This window comes from Eretmochelys imbricata, chromosome 7, assembly GCF_965152235.1.
Source record: "Eretmochelys imbricata isolate rEreImb1 chromosome 7, rEreImb1.hap1, whole genome shotgun sequence".
Lineage (NCBI taxonomy): Eukaryota > Metazoa > Chordata > Testudines > Cheloniidae > Eretmochelys > Eretmochelys imbricata.
The window spans coordinates 46,297,728-46,314,674 of record NC_135578.1 but is presented as its reverse complement, the minus strand read 5'-3'; the positions used below and the strand labels follow the sequence as shown (position 1 = coordinate 46,314,674).

Sequence of the window (16,947 nt, the reverse complement as noted above, 5' to 3'; positions counted from 1 at the left end):
AAGGTGGTTGGGGCTCAGCGAGGAGGGAAGAAGGGCTGGGGAGGTCTGGGTGTGGAAGAGATAGAGCTCGGCAGCAGCTGTGGGGGGTCTCAATGTGGGAGGCAGATGATGGGGGACTGGGGCACAGTGGGGTGGCGATCCAGGTGCAGCTGGTTGGGGCTCGGTGGGGTGGGGATCTGTGTGCAGGGGGCTCCTCAGGGGGGTTCTGAGTGCAGGGGGGTGCGGCTCAGCTGGAGGGTCTGGGTATGGATACTCAACAGTTGGGCAGATGGGGGAGCAGTTCCCTTTACACTGATCCCTCCCCCTGCAGCTGAGGAGCGATGGGTGCTTGAAGCGGTGTGGGGAGGGGATCAGAGAGTTTGCAGAGATTTCTGCAGCTGGGGGAGAAATCTGGGGGTGGGTCTGATCCAGCACCGGATACTGTGCAGGGGAAGAGAAAGTCCCGTCCTCCCCAGCCCATCCGGGACTAGCAGCTGAGCCTGGCGCAGGGTAGGAACCACCAGCTGGGTCTTCCCCAGTCCCGTCCCCTGCCCTACAGGTGATTTACCTCTGCTGGCTGCCGTGGGCACCCGAAAAATACTGCTTGGGAGGGTCGCATGACCACTCTTGTGGCTTCCCTTTGCTTTCACATCAGAAAGTCATTTTTTCTTCAGGGAAGTAAAGAAATCTGCGCATAATTCAGTGCATAATTCCCCCAGGAGTATCTACCAAAGGTCTAAGGAAATCTGCACATGAACTTCAGGTCTTGGGTTTGACAATGGAACAACAGTTTTCTTGATACCTGACACTGATCATGGACTTGTCTCAGAGACATGCACAGTCCCTTATAACTAAAATTGTTTTGGAACACTCTTATCTTAACCAAGGTATCACAACACAGGCAGCTCCATTTTCTCCTGGGGTAGACCGTTATTCACTGAGCTCAGTGTCATCCCTAACTGGCAATGACATCTGGAAGCAGCATTAAGAACAAAGGTACATACCTTGGTGATAATGTGAGGGTATTTGAGACAGGCTAGCTGTAAGACAGACTCCTTGATCTTGTTTGGGTCCAATGCCAGCTGGGCAGGATCTGACTCCTCTTCTACGAAGTGCAGCAGGTTCTCCACCTCCCTCCGGGTGAAGTTCAGCACTGGATTCAGATCATCCACAACACGATCTGGAGAATGGAGGGAATGCATCATTCAGAGAAAGGAGGAAACAGTTTACTGCTCTCTGCTGTACTCGTTACATTCCTGCTTATAGATTTCCCAGCTCTCAATCTGTGCTTTCCACAGCACTCTGCTGTGAATATCTGCAGAGGGACAGGGATCATTCCACTGCACTTTGAGACATGACCATGCAGGTATTTGAATATTGACACAAACCAGGCTAGGGAATGCTTTGCTCTCCATATATTACAACAAGGTGATATGGGCCATTAACATCCTGGCATACACAAACCTGGAAGCTGAAGATACTGTACATACAATATGGTTGAAGAAGTTCCCCATCTCACCCTTGCACATCAGAAGCCTGAAAATATTATGTGGACATTGTGATAAAAAGGCAGCTGCAAAGGCGAACATCAGTAACTAACGAGCCAGAACCACTGAGAAAGGCTCAAAAGTTTATAGTGACTAACCAGTGACTCAGGTTTCCGGGGACTACAACCACCAGATTCTGTTAAACTATTTGAAAGTTCTGGATAACATCTGAGATCCCCATTCTCACCTCCATAACTCAAAAGAAGCTGTACTATTTCCCTGGACTTGATTTTTGTGTATGTGTCAAGATGGGAACAAGTGTGTGTGTGGGGAGGAGGAAAGAGAGGAGGAGGAGGAGAGGACTCTAGGACATGAGTGCTAGACAGCACACAGAGCCAGAGCACTGAAGTATCCCCTCTGCACCTGGACTTAAATTCTGACACAACCCTTTTGGGCTCATGGTAGTCTCCCACTTGTGCATCTCTCAAAACCACCACAAAATCTGGCACAATTCAGCCCCACTGGCAGTCTTGGTTCCAGACAGGTCAGAACTGGAACGATTAGTGAACCTTAGTAATTAGGTAGCAATAAGGATGTCAACCTGTTTTTTCAAAAGTAGGTATTCCCCACTATATTGTTGAAAAAGCAGAGCCATGGAGCACTGCAGTAACCTGTCCAATCTAACAGGAGGCACCAGCAGAGCTGGAGACAGAACTTAAATCTCCTAACTCCCAGCCTCCTGCTATAAGCAACAGACTATCCAGCCGGTCTGCTGCTTCTGTTCTTGCAGGAGGTGCTATAGGTCAGAACTGAGGTGTGCTGGCAGCTAAGGAGCAGAAGGGGCGAACCACAGGGAGTGTGTGTTGCACTATGCTGGCTCAAACCGGTACTGCTGAATCCTTCATTTTTACTAGATCTGTACTCACTCTTAAATTATAAAAATATCAGAACAACTCCCCAGTCATAAATGCCTTTTTAGTGTCATTTCTTCTAGCAGCAGTTTGTGTCTAACATTAGACAGACGGAAGCATCACCAAAATCATACAGACTCCGTCCATGGACTACAGAGTATAAGAAAAGTAAGCAGGATGCATATTGGCAAAAGTGTTCAAGCCTACCTGACATCCCCTGCTTGGAGACCTGGCGGTCATAGATTTTCTTCTCCAGGGTGTAATCTGAAACCAGTCGGTAAATGTGGCACGGCTTCCTTTGTCCGTAGCGGTACACCCGGCACACTGCTTGTGCGTCATGGCACGGGTTCCAAGAAGCATCAAACACCACCACTCTGTTTGCTCCAATCAGGTTGACACCCAAACACCCAGCTCTTAAACAAAACAAAAATTAAGTTTCAAAATCATTTTTCTTCCCAGTCTTCAATACCTTTATACTTTAAGGAGTTACCATCCTGTATGGTCTTAAGCCAAATCTTGCAAACAGAGCAAGTGCAATAGATTCTGTGGTCTGAACAGCCTCCATCACATTAATGAAACCCACTCTTTCACCCCACCTCACCCCTCCGTTCCAGGCAGGTGACCAACTCACCGTGTGGACAAAAGGAAGAGCCAAACAGAGCTGTTGCTGGGGTCATTGAACTGGTTAATCAATCGTTCCCTTTCTGAGGCAGAAGTGCTGCCATCCAGTCCTGGTAAGAAAATCAGAGAGGTGTTTAAAAACCCTTTGTATTGTGGGATCCATCAAAACGAAACAGTTCCTGTCTGGCTCTTAGAATACCTGCACTGTGAAGAATGCCATTACCCTGCAGACTCCATACAGATCCAGCTAGGGAAACGCTTCTGTGCCATTTCAGGCAATTGAACCAGCTTACTACAATAAGCCCTCAGCTGTCCCAGCCAATGCCCACATCCCCCCAGTCAAACATACACAGTGTAGTCAGCCAGGGAGCTCGGGCTGTGTCTAGCTGCAATATCACATGAGTGTAAAACAGGAGTCTGGCATAGGCCAAGTTCCACAGTGGGCTACAATGCATACAGCTAAACAAAAGATGAGCAGTTCTAGTGCACTGGGATCCTACACAGAGGCTCATCATTCAGGTAGGAAGTCTGCAGTACCAGTCAAAAAGCCTGAAATACCAGTATTGGTAACAGGCACCAGTATAAAATAGATCCAGTACGACCACTGAGCTGGGATAGCACAAAAACAACGCAAGCCGCTGGCAAAACCCCACTGGACCCAACATGACCATATGCAGAGAATCGGAGAAAAAGAGTGCAGATGGACAGAGCATGCTTCTGATCATGGGTAGAACTCACTCATGATGAAGAGATGCTGCCACCCACACCTTGAGTCAAAAGAGGAATTAGAGCAGTTTATAGACACCTAGCATGCTTGCCAGGAGCTCCCAGGGACACCATGTCCATCCAGCTACCCTAAACACTCCTGTTGCCCTGCCACAAAAGTCAGCTATTGAAGGGGACAAAGACTAGAACAGGAGGGAAAACTCATGATCACCAAAACAAGCAGTAAAGATTCTAGAATTAGAAAGTGTCCAAGTGGTGCAAAGGAAGAATGAAGATTTTTTTAAAAGTTTTAAGAAGTGATAGTTAAGCTATTCAGAGAGCCATTAAAAAGAAAAGGGGGAACTGGGAAATTATCAGTCAGTCCTGATCAAAACTAAAAACATGCATCCAAGACAACTCAAACAAATCAATCTGAAAATGGCTAAGGAACAGATCTGCACGCCCACGGAAAAGCACAGGTAAGTGTGGCGAGAAACCAGAGGAAATCGTTGCAACACCAAGAGGTTAGCCCAGCCGCAGAGGATCAAATAGGGTCCCAGATGAAGGAAGGAGGACGGTCTGTACTCACTGTAATAGTTGAGATTTCGGACCCAGTTATGAATGCCTTGCACATCTGAGCCTGGAGGATTGGGCATTGGTCTCTTGGCCAAGAACTCCTCAATGACAGACAATGTGGACAGACTCTGGCTGCAAAAACAAGGTCTCTGCTCAGGAAAGCCCCTAACAGTGTAACTAGAACAGCAAACTCCATCTTCCCCTGCTAGCAGTCTGAGGACACCCCCTTACCACTGACAGCTATACGGATGAAGAGATTACAAAACCAATGGACAACAAAAAACATTAAACCAAACAATGGGGAAAGACCAAATAACACTGCATAGCAGTGGGCAGCTGTCATAGGGGAAACACCATCAGTCTCATTCTACTACTGTCTAATCTCCAAACACACCACTGCTCAGGGCTCAGAGGAGCAGCCATTGATACTTCCTCTTACCTGAAGACCAAGATCTTGTCTCCGTGCTTCACACTTTCCTCAATCAGGTGGAACAGTAACACCATCTTGGGTGAGTTCTCCAAAACTCCCGTCTGGTAATCACACAGGATGTCCTTGGCCTACCCAGAAACAAGAGCCTCGGTTACATGGGGAGGTACTCAGTTAGTTCCATAAAACATATTTTCCATAAGAGGCTTCAGGCTCATGAACAAAATGTAATAAACCCAATGTGACCCTATACAAAGAGCCAAATCTCCACATAGCCCTCCCAAGTTCCAGACACACACATCCCCATACTGAGAACAACAGGCCATCACCCTGTCATTTAAGTCTGGGGACTGTTAGCTTGAGCGTGAAAACTGCTGTGGCAATTCAGAGGAAACAGCAGTCTCCATGTGCCCTTACAGGACTTCGGTCTACAAAGTCAATGCCCTGAATTGCATCTGGAAGTGAACAGGAAACCAGTGCAACTGCTGGAGAACTAGTATAAAAGGTGAAGACAGCCAGTGGAATCCAGCTGATGCATTCTGCCAGCTGTAGCTTCCAAGTGATCTTTAAAGGTAGCCCCCTTGTGGAGCACGTTTCAACAATTCAGTCTCAAGGTGACAGAGGAATAAATTACTGTGGCACAGTCTGGATCCAAGAAGAGAGGCCTCAAGCATCCAGCCAGGTCCAGATGAAAGGGGTGGTTTTGGCCACCTCTGAGTCCCAAAGCCACAGAGGATCCAGGAGTTTCAAACTGCAGATTTCTTGGACAATACGTGGACAAAGTCTTGAGTACAGGAACTTCTGCTATATCCTCAAGATGCTCAACTAGCATCACCATTATTCTGTTTAATGACAGGCTTCAGAGTAACAGCCATGTTAGTCTGTATTCGCAAAAAGAAAAGGAGTACTTGTGGCACCTTAGAGACTAACCAATTTATTTGAGCATAAGCTTTTGTGAGCTACAGCTCACTTCATCGGATGCATACTGTGGAAAGTGTAGAATCTCTTTTTATATACACACAAAGCATGAAGATAAGCTATTACCAGCAGGAGAGTGGGTTTGTGTGTGTGGTGCGGGGGGGAGGGGTGAGAAAACCTGGATTTGTGCTGGAAATGGCCCAACTTGATTATCATACACATTGTAAGGAGAGTGATCACTTTAAATAAGCTATTACCAGCAGGAGAGTGGGGTGGGAGGAGTTATTTTTTCATGCTTTGTGTGTATATAAAAAGAGATTCTACACTTTCCACAGTATGCATCCGATGAAGTGAGCTGTAGCTCACGAAAGCTTATGCTCAAATAAATTGGTTAGTCTCTAAGGTGCCACAAGTACTCCTTTCTTTTTATTCTGCTTAAGTTTCAGCCATCTCACTCTCATTCAAGTTCTGATCTCAGCTATGCTGGTGAAAAAACACAGACACTGCACCATCCGGGTCTGATGAAAACAAGGTGTAAAGCACAGTGCCAGCTGTACAGTGATCTCATAAATCCCATTAGTAGCCTTTTATATGCACTGATCAAGACAGAGAACAAGACAAAGCTTCATAGCAGAGATCATAGACTCATAGGACTGGAAGGGACCTCGAGAGGTCATCTAGTCCAGTCCCCTGCACTCCAGGCAGGACTAAGTATTATCTAGACCATCCCTGACAGGTGTTTGTCTAACCTGCTCTTAAAAATCTCCAATGATGGAGATTCCACAGCTTCTCTAGGCAATTTATTCCACTGTTTAACCACCCTGACAGTTAGGAAGTTTTTCCTAAATGTCCAACCTTAACCTCCCTTGCTGCAATTTAAGCCCATTGCTTCTTGTCCTAGCCTCAGAGGTTAAGAATAACGATTTTTCTCCCTCCTCCTTATAACAACCTTTTATGTACCTGAAAACTATTATGTCCCCTCTCAGTCTTCTTTTTTCCAGACTAAACAAACCCAATTTTTTCAATCTTCCGTCAGAGGTCACATTTTCTAGCCTTTTAATCATTTTTGTTGCTCTTCTCTGGATTTTCTCCAATTTGTCCATATCTTTCCTGAAATGTGGTGCCCGGAACTGGACACAATACTGCAGTTGAGGCCTAATCAGTGCAGAGTAGAGCCGAAGAATTACTTCTCGTGTCTTGCTTACAACACTCCTGCTAATACGTCCTCGAATGACGTTCACTTTTTTTGCAACAGTGTTACACTGTTGACTCATATTTAGCTTGTGGTCCACTATGACCCCCAGATCCCTTTCTGCACTACTCCTTCCTCAGCAGTCATTTCCCACTTTGTATGTGTGCAATTGATTGTTCCTTCCTAAATGGAGTACTTTGCATTTGTCCTTATTGAATATCATCCTACTTACTTCAGACCACTTCTCCAGTTTGTACAGATCATTTTGAATTATAATCCTATCTTCCAAAGCACGTTGTGGCAGGTGAGAAAGTCTCAGAACTAAAAGCAGGATCCCTGCTACACAAGGGTTTTTTCCACTGCTGTTCCCCAATTTATAACCAGCGCACTGCCCCGACAAAAGGGTCATGGGCCTTTGACCAATTAAGCATTCAGCCCATGTTTGTTGAAAAAAAAAAAAAAAAAAAAAGTCATGAGACTCCTAGCTCTGAGGTTGGTACTCACCCACTCATAAGTAACGACTTGATTTGCTCTCTCCTGAAAGGGGTTGAAGCCAATGCCTTGAAGGAACTTGCTGTTGGTAGCTTCTCCAACTGGTGATGCCAAAGCATTAGTCTCTGTTTTGACTTTTATTCCCTGTGGCTGACAGCGAGAATTAGTTCCAGCTGTGCCAAGGTCATCCACATCCAGGTCCTGCTCATTTGCCAGATTCTCTTTTTGCAGCGCTTCATACAGCACATCTGGGTGATTCCAGATCTGAGAGATGAAGAAAAGGCAAAAGGTAACATTGCACTAGCACAAACCCAACCAAGGCACTTGTGCATTTACAGCACCAGTCAAATGCTAATGCCCCTGCAGAAACGCACCAGCGATTTGTTAATCTAATTATTCCCCTCCAAATTCAGCTGAAAGGGAGTTTGTAAAGTGCCACAAATTAAGCAGATCTCACCGCATTAGAATATTTAATGCCAGGGACTCTGCCTGTTTAGTCCAAAGTCCTCTGTAGTTGACTTGCGTGGACACGCTGAAACTTTGCCTGCTATAGAAGCTGGCAGATTCCAGTCAACAAGTAAAAAGGAAAGTGCGATTCTGTCACAGCACAAGGTATACACTGTTTCAACCAAGACATGTTACCAATTTTAATTATCTTAAAGCTCCTCTGTTTGGTGACTGATGAATGAACACACACAAGGCGCACACTCTGGGAAATGAAGGATTTTCTTGCGGTTAAAGGCTGGGACTTGGATCAGCTGGGTTCAGTTCCTGGCTCTGCCACAGACTTTTTGCATGAATTTGGGCAGGTCAATTAAACACTCTGTGACTCAGTTCCCCATCTTTAATGTGGGAATAATGATACTATCAGGACACCACATTACATCACGCACAGGAACATGCACACTAATGCTTAAGATGCACCAAGATACTGCACTTGTACTATATCTACATCATTCTTCTTGCCAATATTTGGACATAGACTCCTACCCTTTCCCTGTATACTGCAGGAGAAGCTACTCTCTTGCCAATACCCACCTTACAACAGACGCAGAAAGCCTTGAGCGGGTTCAATCCCAGCCAGCCACTGTTGCCTGCATCCCGGAACCGGTTCATGAACTCTGTGTAGAGAGCCCGTTGGATTTTTGACAGACGTACCAGGATGACATGTTCTTCTTTATAGGGAAGCTGAGCCTTTAGTACGTTATGGCCTCTCCTACAGAAGCAATCAAGAAAGGAAGATCAGAAGAGAGAAAGAACATTCAGGGCTAGCATCTCAGGGGCTGCCTTCAGGGTAAGATATCTGATGACAGCAAAGAGAAGGAACTCTAGTTGTGAGTGTTTCTATTGCAGGACACTCAGAAGACATTACAACTGAAGCCAAATAAAAAGTACAGTATGCTCTATTACCAAAACAGCAAACATTATAATACCCCAGGATAGCGTTTAGAAAGGGGATGAAGGTCTTGCTAACCGTGGTGCTAAATCAGGAAGGATCCACTTGTGGCCAAAACACTGCACTGGAAATTAAGAGACCTGGTGTTTATTTCTGTCTTTGCCAATGACTTGCTCAGGCCATGTCACTTACTCCTTCTGTGCCTCTGGGTCCTCATCTGTAAAATGGGGAGGATTTCTAGTCCCTCCTCTCCTCCGTAAGAGTACTGTGATGCTTACATTGTTTGGGGTTTATAAAATGCTTTCAGATCCTTGGACGGAAGATGATACAGAAATGCATCTACCAATCACCTACTAATACTTCTAAAGGAAGTTAGGGAGCACTGTACTGCCCTCCATCTGCACGTGCTCCCCTCTACCAGTCCCACAGGACGGTACTGGCAGGGTACTGTAACGTTACACCTGCTACTAAGTCAGGGAGAAGCCCCCAAAGATCACTTCTTAACTGACAGGCTAAATTAGACAAAGTGCTTTTGAGAGAAACATGCAGGTGCTAACTCTGGGGTCCCCTCCAAGATTTCTCCTATATGTCTACAATCTCCCTAAAGGACAACAGGGAATCCAGGGTAAAAATCAAGCTCAGGAAGACAACAGGAATCGCTGTAATGAATACGCTCCTCAATCGATGTGGCTAAACTATGATCAAGGAGCTGACTGCACAGACTACGTTACTGAACACTTGATGTGGACTCACCTTTGCACAAACCCCTCCAGCAGACTATGCAGGACATGACTGCGGTACCTCATGAGACGGACGTCCTGCGGTGTACTGTCAATACACTGCCCGTTCAGGATGGGGCGTTCAAACATGTTGCTGAACTCCTGCCGGGTACCCAAGAAGTCAGGACGGACGAAGTCTACCATGCACCAGTACTCAATCAGGTTGTTCTGGAGCGGGTAGCCCGTCAGTACCACCCGTCGCCTGGAGCGGATGTTCTTCAGGGCCTGAGATGTGCTGGCATGGCAGTTCTTTATCCGGTGTCCCTCATCACAGATAACTACATCCGGGCCAGGGCGGGATAAAGCCTTCTCAATCCCTGAGGGAAAGGAACACTGAGTTACTTGGTCAGCTGATGTTCCTGCTTCACGTAGCTCTACAGAAGGAAAAATGAGTAATTATGAAAGTTGAAAAAAAATACTAGTTTTTTGTAGTGTTATTGCAGCTGTGTTGGTCCCAGGATATGAGAGAAACAAGGTGGGTGAGGTAATATCTTTTGCTAGCCCAGTTTCTGTTGGTGAGAGAGACAACCTTGAAAGCTTACACAGAGCTCTTCTTCAGACCTGAAGGATATTAGAAAGTGGGATAGAGACTGAGGAAGAGCTCTGTGTGAGCTCAGAAGCTTCTCTCTCTCACCAACAGAAGCTACACACAAATAAGCTGTTAGCAAATATAGTGACTGTGTTAAAGATAACCACCTCTGACGTTGGTGCCTATGTACAATAAACTAACTATTCTCTGCTGCCAAGTGACCACCTTCCCATGGAGCCAGCCGGCATTAGTAGAATCTCCCAGCTGCAATTCTGTAGACAGGATGGTATTTCCTAGCAAGACTCGCCTCCCACCTTTCAGAAGCTCTTGCTGCCGGTCCTCCTCATCTAAGTCGATAATGACAGGGCCAGTTTGTTTCTTTGTTTTCTTCTTCCTGCCAGTAGCAAAGGACTTCTTCAGTGAGAGGAGACGGTACATCTCATAGCCCATCAGCAGCACCCCGCCATCCGTCACCCAGTCAGTCACCACCTTTGCACGGGCAGCCGTTGTCCTAAAAAAACCCAAATGCACAAAAAATGAGACCTCTTCCTTAAATACACCTGAACTTGCTGAAACGGATGCCTGCTAAAGGAAAGGACCTTTTCAAATGACTTAAAACATATGCTGGCATCAGACCAAACCAGCAGACAAGAGCAATGAAGCCCTTTTACATGAAGATCTGGGAGAAGCTTCCAGCATACTGAGGGTAACATGGCAGAGAAAGGTGAACCATTATAGGATGTTAGCGGATGCATGAAGAAGTTTGCTGTATATGAACCTAAATCAGATTTCACAGAGCAATGGAATCCTCTTATGGGAAGTGTTAGGAAAGAGACCTCTCCAAAGCACACATTTGCATAAGGTTCTGATGTACGTGGCTGTCTTACTCTACTACTTACAGCCCACACCTATCCATCAATCTGAGAGTTAGCCGAATTATTTCCTTTCCCTCCCACCAATATTAAGGACAGGCTCAGATATGAAGCGGTCCACTCCACCTTTCCCATACACCAGAGCACGGTAATCCCCAATCCAATATGAGATGCACATAAGAGGCTCTAAATAATATCAGCTGACTAGGAAGTATATTCCTCTCATGAGGTGAGGACCTCAGCGGCCAAGTGTGTGTAAATGCCAGATGAACTACGAGTGCCCTGAGATGAATATAAATCTCACCAGATTGCATGAGACAACATGACAAAGAGTCAAGCAGAGCTGCAGCAGCCAAGAATACACACTGTGTAAGATGAAAAGGACAATACTCTGCCTTACATAATCTCTCCCTTCGGTGTAGGAATGCTAACTCATTTAGAAGCCCTCAGGCACAGCAAAACTGAGTAAAAGTTAAAATGTCTGCAAGAAAGAATCAGAGAGGAAAGTGAAAATTCCCAGAAAAGCCAAATATAAGATTCAATAGCAATCATGCATACGGGCTGAGAAATCACATGGCTGGTCTCTGACGGGTGGAGGAAAGTACCCACCACAGACAAAACAATGCACTTCCCACTGGCCAATCCATACATAGCACAAAGTCTGGCATTTGAATTTTCCCATCTCAATGCGTGAGGGGAAAAGTGGAGGTGAGTTGACAACCATGATGGAAGAGAGTATAAATAAGAAATGAGAGAAATCTAACCCCTCGTTAAAAGATGCACCTTTTCGATGTACCGAAATCCTCACACAAGAACATATACTGCAGACATACAGAGGGAGAGAAACTAAAAGGACAGGGCATGGAATCAGATCAAATGAACAGACTGCAGCAGTGGTACAGAGACACTGATAATACAACTCCATGAGAAGCACATTAATTGCTCAGGAGGGGCATTCATGGCACCTACTTGTGTTCATCATTCAGGATATGGACTTTGAAGAAGCGTGGCTGAATTTCTTTTGGGTTATAGTCAGCAGGGAGGTTTTCAGGTGCGGGAAGCCACATGTTGAATTCTGCCAGCCAGTTCTGGAGAGTGTTCACCTGGGGAGGAAAAAAATGCACCCAAAGGACTGAGAAAGTAGTCCTCAGACCACAAAATTCAGTCACGCAGCATTCAGAACTCAAAGCTAAATGGGACCTGCGAATCACATCCAGCTGTCCTCAGCTAGAAAGAAAGGGCCATCATACAGAATTCTCACGGATGGAGGGAATGAAAGCAGTGAAAATGGGAGTGAGGGTACCTGAGGGCTCTCTCTAAGGTATGAAGGACCAATCCATCCTCCTCCCCACAACAATAAAAAAAGCAAGTCCTAAATGGTGGACCTGACACTGTTTCACACGGGCTACTTACAGGTACAATGGCAAGGACAGTCTTTGCCTCTGTGTGCCGGAAAAGTACATCCAAGAAAGAGATGACCTGGATGGTCTTGCCCAGCCCCATGCTATGGGCCAAGATACACCCAAACCCACTGCTGCTTTTAAATCTCTCCAGGGATTCCACCAGGTTATCATACAGGAACCGGATCCCACCAATCTAGAGAAAATATGGAAGAGTTGCAAAAGAAGTAGTGGAAAACAACAAAATGGAGATGTAGCTACAGATTGACGTATACATTGTATGAGTTTATATGGCAGATAAATACACAAGGGGAAATTAGAGATTCGTTGCAGTATTTTCAGCTACAAGGACTCAATAGAATTCCTTATAAAAAACTTTCTGAAAAGATGGTCCTGATCATTCTTATGCTTGTGCAGAGCCTACAGTCTTTGGGTTGTTTTTTTGTTTTTAAATAATTTGATGAAATAATGCTCATCCAAGCATGAAGTAGAGGGGAAAAATCTCTATCAATACAATGTCATATCATCTGGTTTTGAAACTTTTCCAGGCATCACTTTACTCTAGGTTTCAGAGTAGCAGCCGTGTTAGTCTGTATTCGCAAAAAGAAAAGGAGTACTTGTGGCACCTTAGAGACTAACAAATTTATTTGAGCATAAGCTTTCGTGAGCTACAGCTCACTTCATCGGATGCATTCAGTGGAAAATATAGTGGGGAGATTTATATACACAGAGAACATGAAACAATGGGTGTTATCATAAACACTGTAAGGAGAGTGATCACTTAAGACGAGCTAATACCAGCGGGGGGGGGAACCTTTTGTAGTGATAATCAAGGTGGGCCATTTCCAGCAGTTGACAAGAACGTCTGAGGAACAGTTTTTCTTTTTTTTTTTTTTTTTTTGGGGGGGGGAGGGGGCGGGGAATAACTAACATAGGCTTGAATAGAGACTGGGAGTGGATGGGTCATTACACAAAGCAAAACTATTTCCCCATGGTTATCCCCCCCACTGTTCCTCAGACGTTCTTGTCAACTGCTGGAAATGGCCCACCTTGATTATCACCACAAAAGGTTTTCTCCCCCTACCCCCATTCTCCTGCTGGTATTAGCTCATCTTAAGTGATCACTCTCCTTACAGTGTGTATGAGAACACCCATTGTTTCATGTTCTCTGTGTATATAAATCTCCCCACTGTATTTTCCACTGAATGCATCCGAAGAAGTGAGCTGTAGCTCACGAAAGCTTATGCTCAAATACATTGGTTAGTCTCTAAGGTGCCACAAGTCCTCCTTTTCTTTTTATGAAAATATTCGTATTTCTACATACTTTGACAACATAACAGCACAGGCTCTAGGACTAAGACGCCAAGAGCCTGCTTATCAGATAACAGTCAAAGAAATATGGGGCTCAGGATCTCCTTTAATTTCTCTCCATCATTTAACTGTCTGCACTGGACACTGCCACAAATTCTGGCCACAATCTTCAGGGTGGCAGCTCTGCCAATAACATCACTATAGCAAACCATCAACCCACATGACATCAACAGCATGGATTTCAGCTCCTGGGATAAGAAGGAGGTTTTGCTGAAGTCCTTGTGTGTTCTGAGCCTCAACTTCCTGTACCTGGTGAGGCTTTACTGCCCGTGCAAGCTGTGGAGCCAGGAAAATGTCCTCTTCATTGGGTGGATGGTTGATGTTGACAATGACCTGCCCCAGAGAATCCGACTGATTTAAGGCATCATTCACATGAGAGCCACTGCTCTCTTCAGTACCATCCCCATCTTCCCCCTCGTTGGCAGAGTCGCTGCTGTCTACGATCTGGAGGGCCTCATCCTCTCCTGAACTCAATTCGATCACTTCTGTGAAAGAGCCAGAGGGGGGAAGGGGCATTAACTTTTCACTGGACTTGTAGACAGGAGTCAAATTCTGTTAATTTTCAGCAAAGGACTCAAAAATACCAATTTCGAATGCAGATCTGAATATTCAAATACAATTTGTAGCCAATGCTTGGCCCAAGGTGCTTCGCCTCATTTTGGAAAGGTTAATTAAGGACAATTTGGTAGTGGGACTACCAGAATCAGCACTACGTTTATTTAAAAAACACTTTAGATACGTAACATCTGAAGATAGACAGCTTTGTGAGAGATCTGGCTGGATGACACTGCATAAATGGGACCGTTTGGGCGATACACGGATGTGTGATAGGTTGGTTGTGAGTCTTACCATCTTTAATGCTATGTAGTATGCCTTTCGTGTCATCTTCACTGCCACTGCTGGTGCTATCCAAGCAGATCACTTCCTCAGCTAGGACCTGAGGAGGAAGCTGAGTGGCCTCTGCTGTTCTTAAAACTATTTCTTCTACACAAAAATAGTAAGCAATAGTTAGCAATACTAATAATAATCAGGAAAGATACAAAACTGTTCGAAGTTAAGTCAACATTCCCTTCTACACTTGCTCCAGTCAATTAGTCCTGGGATTTTCTATAATCAACTCTTGCTCTTTAACCTACCGCTATGTCTCAGCTTAGTGGGTCATTTCATCTCCTTTTCCCCCACCTCAATGTGCTCAATGATTCTCTCTAAACAAGGTACTCAGGGTTGGGAAGCTCCCCATTACAAGCCACGTGTGGAGTATATTCCTCACTGAGACTCCAAAGCCCATTTTGTTCCAAAAGCTGAGAAAAACAGGATAATCGTTTAACCATCCAGTGCCTTACAACAAGGGGGAAAAAGTTCCCTTTTCCTTACTTTGCACTACTTCCTGAGAGAAAGCACAAGTGCTTAGGGGCTAAATGGGGCCAACTTGTGGTCACCGTTTCCCAGCACTGCAATCTTGTGGTTACTCTTACGTCTTTATGTTTGTGAAAAATATTTTTAAAATGTGAAGAGAGTGTAACTAATACAATGTTGTCTCCATGGGTCTGCAGACAGCCTGGAAAAATAGCTCTGAGAGGTGTGAACTGCCTCATTCGTTTCAATCGGTGTTGACTCTGAAGCCTAGCTGTTCTAATTTAAATGTCTGCATTGTCAATTATTTCACTGCTGGTCAAAACATGGAAGAAAGAAGTGTGACCATTTGCACCAAATACTCAGAGTGATGTTTGGTTTTGACATGCCAAAACACAGACTTTGGTTTGAGTGTGGGGCTAGGGCAGGGGTGGGAAAACTTTTTGGCCTAAGGGCCACATCTGGGTATGGAAATTGTATGGCGGGCCATGAATGTTCATAAAATTGCGGGTTGGGCTGCGGGAGGGGGTGCGGGCCCCAACTGGGGGTGTGGCCAGAAATGAGGAGTTCAGGTGCGGGAGGGGGCTCCGGGCTGGGACATGGGGTTGGGACATGGGAGGGGGTGAGGGCTCTAGCTGGAGGTGCGGGCAGGGATGAAGGGCTTGGGGTGCAGGAGCAGGCTGTGGGTGGAGCAGAGGGGTTCTGAGTATGGGAAGGGACTTCAGGCTGCGGCAAGGGATAGGGGTGTGGGAAGGGGTACGGGCTCTGGACTGGGGGTGTGGGTTCCAGGGTGGGGCCGGAAATGAGGGGCTCAGGGTGCATGCAAGAGGGGGCTCTGGGCTGAGGGTCAGGGGGTTGAGGGTTCCGGCTAGGCGTGCAGGCTCTGGGATGTGGCTGGGGATGAGGGGTTTGGGGTGCAGGGGGGTGCTCTGGGCTGGGACTGAGGGTGGGAAGGGGATCAGGACTGGGACAGGGGGTTGGGGCATGGGAGGAGGTCAAGGGTGTAGGCTCCGGGCGGCGCTCACCTCACGCAACTCCGGAAGAAGCGGCATGTCCCCCTTCCGGCTCCTATGTGGCGGTGCGGCCAGGCAGCTCTGCGATCTGCCCCGTTTGCATGCGCCGCCCCTGCAGCTCCCATAGGCCGCGGTTCCCAACCAATGGGAGTTGCAGAGCCAGCAGTTGGGGCGGGAGCAGTGTGTGGAGCCTCCTGTCTGCCCCTATGTGCAGGAGCCGGAGAGGGGACACGCCACGGCACACCTGGAGCAGGGCAAGCCCACCGATCCTGCTCCCTGGCTGAAGTGCAGGAGTGGGGCAAGCCCCCAACCCTGCTCCCCAGCAGGAGCTCGAGGGCCAGATTGAAAGGTCGGATGGGCCGCATGCAGACCATGGGCTGTAGTTTGCCCACCCCTGGGCTGGGGAGAATACCACTTTCTACTCCTCTTCAGCTGCTATCCTTAAAACTTGCTTTAGTGAATGCCCCTCTCTGCTTACCTGGAAGGAACTCTAGCGGTACAGTGGGGATGGCTGCCGGATAGTCCTTTCGCTGCTGCTCCAGCCGTTTCCTTCTCTCCAACTCTTCCAGCTGGGCTGCTTTTGTCACAGCCTCAAGCTGATCCTCCCGCAGCAGCTTTCTGAGCACATGGGCAAACACAGAAAATATTATTTCATTACACCAAGAAACAGTCTATCCCAAATAACTTGGGTGGTTTCATAGCTGACCCACAAGAGGAATGACAACCTCCAGAAAGAACGTAAGCTACACAGACTAAGAACATCATAGCCAAAAGCCATAGCATGACAACTACAATTTTAGGGAAGGCTGCTCGCTTTTTTAACTGCCTGTAACTGCTACTGTTGTATGAGGAAAGGGCTGGTGTTTGACAGGAGCAAAATGCTGGATGGATGGAAAAGGTGAGTGGACAAGTGTGTGTCTATGCTG

The 16,947-nt window shown here is 46.4% G+C and overlaps 1 protein-coding gene across 2 annotated transcripts in view; it reads right to left on the bottom strand.

Moving 5' to 3' along the window:
• Positions 1-16,947, bottom strand: part of RAD54L2 (RAD54 like 2) — a 96,601-nt gene that overhangs the window by 12,428 nt on the left and 67,226 nt on the right. For both annotated transcript variants that reach the window (XM_077821186.1, XM_077821185.1), the window contains exons 4-17: positions 16,500-16,639; positions 14,505-14,639; positions 13,905-14,140; positions 12,298-12,480; positions 11,854-11,987; positions 10,327-10,523; positions 9,458-9,800; positions 8,347-8,524; positions 7,321-7,572; positions 4,719-4,837; positions 4,293-4,411; positions 3,009-3,108; positions 2,585-2,790; positions 984-1,159 (exon numbers count right to left, since the gene is read on the bottom strand). In XM_077821186.1, the coding sequence (XP_077677312.1) occupies positions 984-1,159; positions 2,585-2,790; positions 3,009-3,108; positions 4,293-4,411; positions 4,719-4,837; positions 7,321-7,572; positions 8,347-8,524; positions 9,458-9,800; positions 10,327-10,523; positions 11,854-11,987; positions 12,298-12,480; positions 13,905-14,140; positions 14,505-14,639; positions 16,500-16,639 (2,518 nt within the window). The remainder of the gene's footprint in view (positions 1-983; positions 1,160-2,584; positions 2,791-3,008; positions 3,109-4,292; positions 4,412-4,718; positions 4,838-7,320; positions 7,573-8,346; positions 8,525-9,457; positions 9,801-10,326; positions 10,524-11,853; positions 11,988-12,297; positions 12,481-13,904; positions 14,141-14,504; positions 14,640-16,499; positions 16,640-16,947) is intronic.